Source organism: Penaeus chinensis, chromosome 3, assembly GCF_019202785.1.
Source record: "Penaeus chinensis breed Huanghai No. 1 chromosome 3, ASM1920278v2, whole genome shotgun sequence".
NCBI classification, from domain to species: domain Eukaryota; kingdom Metazoa; phylum Arthropoda; class Malacostraca; order Decapoda; family Penaeidae; genus Penaeus; species Penaeus chinensis.
Window position 1 is genome coordinate 16,460,815 of NC_061821.1, and position 10,000 is coordinate 16,470,814.

The 10,000-nt window shown below is 35.6% G+C and overlaps 1 protein-coding gene across 1 annotated transcript in view; it reads right to left on the minus strand.

The window, feature by feature from the left end:
- The window catches only part of LOC125040564, a 25,509-nt gene that overhangs the window by 8,001 nt on the left and 7,508 nt on the right, over window positions 1-10,000 (minus strand). Inside the window, exons 8-16 of the mRNA XM_047635175.1 lie at window positions 9,640-9,752; window positions 9,002-9,140; window positions 8,046-8,209; window positions 7,608-7,765; window positions 7,328-7,467; window positions 6,844-6,963; window positions 4,161-4,293; window positions 3,844-4,010; window positions 1-1,997 (exon numbers count right to left, since the gene is read on the minus strand). The exon at window positions 1-1,997 is cut by the window's left edge and continues 270 nt beyond it. Coding sequence (XP_047491131.1) covers window positions 1-1,997; window positions 3,844-4,010; window positions 4,161-4,293; window positions 6,844-6,963; window positions 7,328-7,467; window positions 7,608-7,765; window positions 8,046-8,209; window positions 9,002-9,140; window positions 9,640-9,752 — 3,131 coding nt within the window. The remainder of the gene's footprint in view (window positions 1,998-3,843; window positions 4,011-4,160; window positions 4,294-6,843; window positions 6,964-7,327; window positions 7,468-7,607; window positions 7,766-8,045; window positions 8,210-9,001; window positions 9,141-9,639; window positions 9,753-10,000) is intronic.

Genomic DNA, 10,000 nt, shown 5'->3' on the forward strand with positions numbered 1-10,000 from the left:
TGGTTTTGTGCCCTCCTCCAAGTGTGACCAACGTTCCACTGCTTGGAATTGGGCACTTACGCTTTCAGCAAATTTACTGGTATCAGTATGCATTGATCCCGCAGAAACAATGCTGTTCTGCTGAACTGCACTGCCAGAAGTTCTTGGAAATGTAGCAAAATTTCCTATACTTCCACTAGCCATTCCTCTCATCATGTTTTGCCCTGTAGTTTGTGGCTGCTGAAGAAAAGGCCGAACATGTGCAGTCTTTGGAAAGTACTGCCCAGTGTCTATGGTTTGCTCAGATAATAAGCCTAAAGTTTTTGATGAGCTGAGGACATCTAAATCAGAAAAGGCACTGTTTTTATTCATGGATTCTGTATTAACTTGTGAGTGGGAACTAGGTCGTCCTCCAGGTAAGTCCACTACCTGGCTTTCACTTGTAAGTCTGGACACAGCAAGTTGTTGCTGACTTCTGGAACTTGCAGTTTGCTGAGGTGGAGGAAGAGCTGGTACTTCTGATGCCATTCTCTGACTCTGATTTAGGACTGCAGGTGGACCAGATACAAAAGAGCCTCTCACTGCATTATTCATTTTTTTATCACTTGTATTAAATGTGTTTGCAGAGGCCTGGTCTTTTCCAAGAGACTTTTCTAACTCTGCTATAAAGGAACGATCAAGTTTTGGGAGTGCCACAGTTGTTGGTGTGAGAGGTGCTGGTAAGGCAAGCTGTCCAGGCTGATTAGACACTGGTGAAAGATTTGATATAACAGGTTGAGGTTTTGCAACAGTTGGTTGCAGAATGGCAACTTGTCGGTTTTGTCCTCTGTCCCTTGCTTCATTATTCACCCATGATGAAGTGGGGGAAATTATAGTATTTTCTTGTCTGTTTTGGAGGGCTGAACTTACTGGTGATGAAGTGACAGGCACAACTGATTGTGGCTGGGAAATGGTTGAAATCCACAAATTACTAATTTGTGCATTTAAATCTCTAACATTATTTACTTGGTGACCATCTCTGATTTGGGAAGGTCCTGGTATGTTTGACGTATTGTTGTGAATCATTGGAAACATGTTAGTTGAGACAACCATATCATTTCCCTCTGTGTTGCGGTAAGTAGATGCAGGCATATCAGCCCTCATGGGCATCAAAGAAGAATCACATGAGTTTGGGGATGCCACTTGTGAGATTTTTAAAGGTAAGCTAGCAACAGAGCTACTAGAAAATGAACAATCATTTGCATTTAAAGAGCTTCCTATAGTGTTTTTGGTTTTGTCATGGGAATTATAAGTGTTTGCAGGTGAATTTGCAGAGGGCTTGGCATTCTGCATAATCATAGCATTGTTAACATTATAATCCTCACTGCCATTGGTATTTGCTGGGAGAGTCAGAGCATCAGGAATTTCTAAAGGTGGTTCATCATAGCATCGTATGTGGGATGTGTCAAAAGGATCTGGCCCTTCAGTCATATTGGGATAATACTCATTAGTCGCATTGCTCTCACAAAACCTTTGAGTGTTGCTGACCTGACTGGCAGTTGCAATAGGAAGTCCAGCATGGCTGTGGTTAGAAACCTGACTGCTGTATCTGTCATGTAGGTTGTTTTCTGCAGAATATCTATCATCAGCAACACTTTGAATATCATCATCCCACTCATCAGAATCATCATCAAAGTCATCATATGGCTCATCTTGGGTATCAAAAGAATTAGAATATATAGCAGGCACAGGTGGTGCCCCAGTCTGAGATTGTTGTTGTAGTGGTAGTTGTAGTTGTTGATTTTGTTGGGATTCCTGGCCCTGATTCTCGTAAGTCTGCACTCGGTTCTGAAGAAGTTGACCTTGCTGGTTCTCAAGCTGTTGTTTCTGTTGTTGTCTTTTTAGTAGTTGATGGACGGGAGGACTTGGGGAGGGACGGATGGGAACTCTGAGGGGTTGCTGAGCATTTCCAGTTGAGGCAGCGGCTGCACGAGTGATATTTTCATATGTACGGTCACTGCCTAGCTCAACTGGAGCACCTAGAAAGGGGTTCAAAAATTTCAACATCCAGGACATGCTATTCATGACTTCAAACAAATTCTTGAATACAATATTTGCTGTCTAGAAACAAGACAATTTGTATGAGTCTGCACACTACACTCTTAAGTAGAACACTACAATACTATAATTAAGTCTATAGTAAGCTTTAGTTCCACAGAATGCATGGGTTTGACATTAATCAATTGTAATTAGGTGTCATAATGTATTTGGCAGCTGTTTTTGGTATGTGTTCAGGCATCAAAATCATATTGACAGCTTGTTTGGCTTCAAATACCTTCTTCAAGGTGCATTAAACAATACTATGAAGTCACACATTTGCACATTTTTATGCAGAGATACAGCCTATAAATAATGACCGAAAAACTCACTTTTGTAAACAAGGCTCCCATGTGGTTACATGTGAAGCAATGACAAAAATCATCAAACTTGTACTTTGGCCAACTCAGTGGCTTATAGCTCACTGGGTGCAGTGGTGTTTCTGTCTTAACAAATGTCAAAAACTTGGTTCATCTTTAAGGAATCTTCACTCTTATGTGAACTACAACTATAACTAGAATTTTCATTTAAAATGCCCTGTAAAAGGCTTATCACACTTATGAAAAAATAATATTGATAACTGATAACATTTTGTAAAATTTACAATTTTCAACAATATCATCTGGAACAAACAGCATCAATATTATTTTTAAACTTAACTGAAATCACTACAGTACCATAAGCTCAAAAGATATATATCTTCTCTCTAGCTACAATACTATTAAATTTTCCACCTACCTTGGATTCAAGGGCATAAAAGGAAAAGAAAATGAAATTAAATCATCTTGTGTACCATGATTCCATAAGCACACTGTGGCTTACATACTAGCTTTGGTTCATCAAAACACAACACACACACACACGCACACACACACACACGCATACTCACACACGCATGTATGCATGCACACATACATACACGCAAGCACTCACACACTCATGAATGCACATTCACGCTCCCACATTCACAAACACAGGTAAGCATGTATCTATCATAAACTCATATAATACTAACAAATATGCTATTCTAATAATATATACAATTCTAGAGCTAATATACAAGCACAAAAGTCATACAGAGAAAAGAGAGTAGCAATTTCAGACACTGCCTGGCCAATGAGATATCCCATTATGCTTGCACAATTGCACTTTAAGCTTTTCTACTACTGCATTTTATGATACATATAAGCCAATCAGAGGAAAAGTCGTAATGTCATATTTTATTAGTTTTAGAAGAGAAAGCTGTAAAGCTTAAATTGATTTCTTATTTTTTTCTTTCACATTCACTCTGAAGCATTTCCAAATCAAATTTTATAAATAAAAAAGAATTGGTAAAATAAAAGATTAAAAGATAAAAAAAAAAAAAAAAAAAAAAAAATGTTAATGGAGAGCTAACAACAGACAACACAAATGCATAATGCTAAGTGAAGTGAACTTAGTTTTAAAATGTTGATAATAAAAATAACAGCAGGGTTACTATAAATGCACTTAAAATACCAAAGTAAAACTTTCAACTATAAAAACAATAGAGGCAATCTATTATAAAAGTACTAATGATGAAAACATCAGTAATAACTATAGTAATAAATAATAATGATGATGATCATTTTTATTGACATCATTTGTGTAATTAATAATACTGACACTAATGTAAAATGAAAATGTCAGTGAATAGATCAGTAGACATAAGAAATAATGATAATGATGGCATTACATGATGTCTATAATGAAGAGAAAAGTAGTAATGATTAAAACAAAATTAACAATAACAAGAATCCCTAATCTCACCTGTGATGACATTACCATACACAGGAGTAGGCGGAATAGGCAAGTCAATAAGGGAGGAAGCACTGCCTCTATGCTGGCCAGAATTTGATGAACTGCTGACTCTAAGATCCGTAACAGAATGAGATCTTTGGCGTCCACTTTCCGAAAGATCTATCAAGAGGTCATCTCTGTTGAGGGAATAAACATGTATCTTTTTTTTCCTCTCTTCTGCTTCGTCTTCTAACCTCAATATTGGAAGTAGTGAAGTTAAAACTATGAACTCACTGTCCATTCCCTATATAGCAAGATCATCAATGATACATCTCAGTTTTGCTAACCTTCCTTGTGATGATCTTTTATCAAATTTCAGAGTCTGTGCCTTTGTAACATCATCAGGCCAAATTTCATTAACCAGACGATTGTAGTTAAACTGTCGACGTTGCCCTTGCTTAAGACGAAAAGATTGGTGTTCTGAAAAATATCCAAAAGCTAAGTAATAACACTGCCAGTTAGACAGCTACTTATCTGAAGCTCATCTCAGGGCTTTGCTTTCTTCAGAATGTCAAGAACATTCAGAAACTTCCACTATCAAAAGACTTGTTGGACACTTTGGTTCAGAAGTGTCAATTATATGATGAGCGATAATCATCACGTGAAATCAAAAGTCACAAGAGATCCACAAAAGCAGGCATCCAATAATACCAAGTCACTTAACCATAAAAAAATGCCTTCATTTCCTCTGTTCAAGCTTCCACCTGACACAGGTCACAACAAACTAACAAAACACATTCACCTGTCACTTTTCCTATTCACAGGGAGGAGCAACCAGTATTACCACCAATATGACAAATAATTCCAATTTCACGGTGGGTCACGTCTCTGGACATCATAACAAACCTCTCGAAATGTGGCGTGCAGCTGTACACCGCGGCGGCGCGACAAAGTGCTCCAAGGCGGTAATTCGGCTTGATGTACCGAACTCCCGCACTCAAAGTCGGCATGTTGCCATTGATCGCCAGAGCATAGTTTTTTTTTTTTAGTTTTCTACACCCGTCACTAAGGGGTTAAAGACATTACCAAAATTTCAATTCAAAACCTGGGCTCTATCTTCGCATTCACATCTTTTCCCATAATAGTAGCAACTTTGGGAGCAACACATTTTATACTTCTTGACTTGTTCCGCTCCACCTAAAAAACAATCCTAACTCCAAATAAAAGTCATCTTCTGAATGTTTAAGAGGAGAAATATGTCATATGAAATCAGAATTATCAGACAGCATAACAAAGAGGCAAACTCTCAATATTAATTATGAAATTCCTCTAAAAGCTCATTTCACAATAGTATCCAACATTTGAAATGAAAAATAAACAATTTGAAGAGCAAATTCAGCCCTACAGGTCCTTAACCCTTTATGGATGAGTCACGTGTTGAGCCGTTATAATAAACCACGTGGTCTGCGAGGTATGGCTATATGCTCAGCAATGCACTATAGCGCATGGAGAAGGAAGTTCTGCTACATGTAGCGGACTCCCACACCGAGTGGCTGGATGTTGCCAGAGTTTATGACGCTGAGAGATTTCTGATACCTGTCACCATTGGGTTAACTATATCAAATCCAAAAGTTGAACAAAAGTTCTACATTTGTTTTCCTTCACTGCCACTATCAAATTGGCCATTTCCTGTGTCCTTTTCAAAGAAAGCCCTTTGTTTCCATTTTCCATATTTGAACCTGTTGCCTGCTCAAAATGGTAATTTAAGAAGATTAACAAAAATATTTAGAATCCAGTCTAGGTTAAAACATTAAATGAAAACCTTTATTATAAAAGCAATGCACAGAAAAGATAAAACTGAAACAAAATATATAATAGGCATAATTCAGAATGTATAAATGAAAATCATTTCTAAATATTGTAATTCTTGTTAAGATGAAAGTTATATTTTTTTCATTAAAACTATAATCTCAGTGAATCTTCACTAAGATTTCCTGTACTATTACTAATTTTAACATTAACAAGCTGTTATAATCTAAAAAAAAAAGTGAAGCATTACATGACTCTCCTCTTCTACGAGTATTTATCAATAAATTCTTTATTGCACTGATTGTTAAACTAATTACATCAAAATCAGTAACAGGAACATTAGCAAAAAGGAGACTTATCCAAGCAGTGTCATGTTTGGTAGGAAGTGGAAGCAGCAGTTATGCATACATAGACATGATATAACCCTTACCAATTTAGTGAAAAAGATGGGTGAACTTTAGAACAATAACATATATAATCAGTGGTGAGTTTTGAATAAATCTCTCAAAAAGTACTACACTATCTACAGGTGTGAGGAGTTTACTAACATTCCACTTAAGGTCATAAGAGCTACATGTAAAGTAATACTCAGATCTAAATAACAGATCTCTCTACAAACTACACATGATAGATGAATATCCCCATACTCTAAATGAGATCTACTGATATAAAAATTACTATAACAAAAAAACGGATGTTCACAAACAAGCTTTGAACAACTTCTGTTCTGTACTCTCAACTTCACCTTGTTTCCTGTACACCAAAGAAGGTACTTAACCCAGTGCCGCCGGGCATGGCATGTACATACATGCCATGCCCACTGTGAGTTTCCTTTACTAATTGTTTTTACACAAAGGTGGCTGCACTTGTATTAAGTCACCAATGAGCCAATTACACAAGTACTGCCTGTCCACACGTTGACCCTTTTCCTTGATATATGAAAATACTTTAAGTTATCTTATTTTGCTGATTCTAATGTTTATAACATTATAGTAATTTTAATGTCTATAATAAAAATAACATCATCAATATTCATGGCATTAGTAAAAAAAATAAATAAATTTTTAAAAATCTGCCAATTCAAGGAAAGGTGAAATCAGGTAAGGTTACAAGGAATACTAATGGGCTCCTTAGTAGCTAAGCACTAGCAGAGATATTTCACAAAAAATTTAAAATGAGCACAGCATTTTCCCGGCAGCATTGGGTTCATTCTTTACTTACTGACTCTGCGCGGAGACATGGGTTTTCCATGTTTATCTGGAGGTTCCATGGGATTTCTAAGATACATGTCATCAATAAATGCAGGACTCCCCCACGTCTTGCCCGAAACTCCACCATGACCTGCAAAACCATGTCTTAATACAACAATAATATTCCACTATCATGAATAAAACTGATATCTTTTTCTCTGGTCTTTGGATAGAAAAATGATCCTTCTATATTTGATCTTTCTATTTTAAAAAGATATTGTTTTGCTGCATGTGTAGGAAGTTACAAAGAGATCTATGGATAAAAAAAGTTGTTATTTTTTCTTTCCTAATTTTTTTTACTCTTTTTTTTTTTTGTATGAGGGAGTTTCAAACATGAAAAGGACTAAAAGCAAATCATTCCAATTCTATGTTTTCCTTCTGAACTTAAAAAGTAAGCAGTCACAAGAATTATATGACTAAATTTTATTTTTCTTCTTGATATGCTTTAACTGCACCTGTGTGTATGAAGGAGTTACGAAGAGGTTTGCTTATGTCTTGATTGGCAAGTCTTCTTTGAGGGTCCCCAATGCAGCGTGGAAAGTCTCCAATTTGGAAGGTTCTCTGATTCTGTCCCTTCCACCAGTAATTTTCAGAGCTGAACACCAAATATACAATTTTTAAAAAATAATATACAAAAACTCAATATCAACTTAAAATTTCCATGAGGAAAACATATATAAATAAATATGTGAAACAATTTTTATATCAATTTCTATATGAATAATGTCTACCCACATGCCATCTATCACTGCAATGAGGTCTCCAACTTCCACCTTCAGTCTTCCTTCTTCATCCCATGGCTGCTGAGCTTTCATAACATTTGGCATAATTCCAGCTACACACTCATAGATTTGGGGGAATGTTGGACGTTCACAAGGATCATGAGACCAGCACTGAGAAGAAAACATGAATCAGAAGCTATCTATAAACACCCACTAGCTTTAAGTCTCTTTGTAAAATTGTTATTCTTATATAAACAGCCAACAAGATAGACATTTCCAACTTATTTTGTGCACAATAGGTAAAGATTATTAGGCCATATTTCCTACTTTTATCAACTCATTCTAACTGTCACTATTGCCTATCAAACTGTCAAACAAATCATTTTTTCTGATGCTATTTTCTTTTAATGGTCTCCCTCTCTCTAATCAAAACTGTATGTTAAGTCATTACCTGCAACATAAGGTCATATAAATCACCGGGACATGCAGGAGGGCATACAAGGCGCTCTCCCTCCTGATCAATCTTTTTCAGGATTTGCTGTCCATTCAAGCCCACCCATGGGTCCTCCCCAAAGGTGAAAGTTTCCCAGAGCGTCACAGCATACATCCAGACATCTGTAACATAAAACTTACTTAGTTTAAGCTTGTTTCTAGCATTTGTGACCAAACTCATTAAATCTTGCATTTACCTAACATATACATTCTCCCTAATCTAATTCCGTTAATCCCTGAAGGCCTATCTTTTTCACTATGATTATCCCCAAGTTGTCAAAAACAGATGGGCTATTCTCTTGTACCTTTTTCACCGTGAATGAAAGAAATGTAGTGTCTGCCAATATATATGGTAAGATCTAGCAAGTTTTCTCCAGCCACACCCAGCATACTATCTACATACCATTATTCTCTTTACAAGCCCTGTCTCCTTGAACTAATCAAAGGTAGTTTCACATCTGTTTTCTTTGTGTACAAAATGGAATGAGTTCCATTATGTGAAATTCCCCATTATGTTCTCTCCTGTATGCCCCTCTGCAAACCATATAATTACATGTAAACTAATTTATACGAAGAACATAAGTATATAATCTATTTTATGTGAGGGGTAAATGCCATACATTTTTTAAGTTTTACAATATATATACATGATATGATACATGATAGTGAAATAAACATTCAGAAGCATATAATCAAATGACTAAAATTTGCTAAACTAGTGAAACCAAAATATTAGGCAACATTTGTGGTTGAGAGTAGAATTTGCAGTTCTAAGGTGTAAATTTGAAGGAAAACCACCACTAACCTTACAGAAAAAGATTAGGAAATCCTGTTAAAAAACAATTTCCTATAAAAATAATAGCAGGGAAAAAAGGAAAATTTCAAACTTACACTGTATATTGGCAGTTTCCTTACCTGATGCATGAGAAAACTGTTTAGACTTGAGGCTTTCAGGTGCACACCATGGAAAAGGAACCTTCTTCTGCTCTGTCATAACATAACAATCTTCTTGCTGGGGTAATGCTCTCATAAGGCCAAAGTCTCCTATTTTCAACTGTGATGGAAGTGAACATTATAAGTACCTCTAAAGCTTTGTGGACAAAGAGAAAAGTCACAGTATGTGAATGGTTTTAGCTTCTTGTTCTTACAATAATCATGCAATATTTGGTATATACCTTATAAAGAATAAAAAATACTGGATGAAAATTAAATAATAATTCAACACAATGAGTGAAAACAAACCAGAAGATTGAATAAATGAAACTCCAGTATCAAAGGTCAGAGAAAGATCAAATCAAATGTCAGATCAGAGAGAACATAAAATCAATTTAATCCAATTTAGCAAAAATCTAAGGTACCTCCTTAAAGGAACAGAAAAAGGTGGATAATTTTTCATAAAGATACAAGCTCTCTCAGTATGTTCAATAAGTCTTACAACAAAAAAAATCAAAATAGTTATCTGAGGAAACAGAACCAAATTTCAATAAAATTCTTAGCTTTGAAGTTTCAGAAACACAGAAAGGTCACTTATATTTGCATAGAAAAGAATTTACCTTATCAGAAGATGCCAACAATACATTTCTTGCTGCTAGATCACGGTGAATAAATCTCTTACTCTCTAAATACTTCATACCATTGGCTATTTGTACTGAGTAATCACAAAGATCTGAAAATGATAATCACAATAATTTCCGTTACATAATGGGCATAAATATAATAAATTTAATACCTCTTATAATACAAATTGGAACTTACAATATAAATAATTATTAAATAGGTTCATCCATCTCCATACAACGTGAACATTTGTAGGTGTTCACACATGTATAAAGTGTGTGTGTGTGTGTGTGTGTGTGTGTGTGTGTGTATACACATATACATATATATATATATGTATATAGATATATATATATA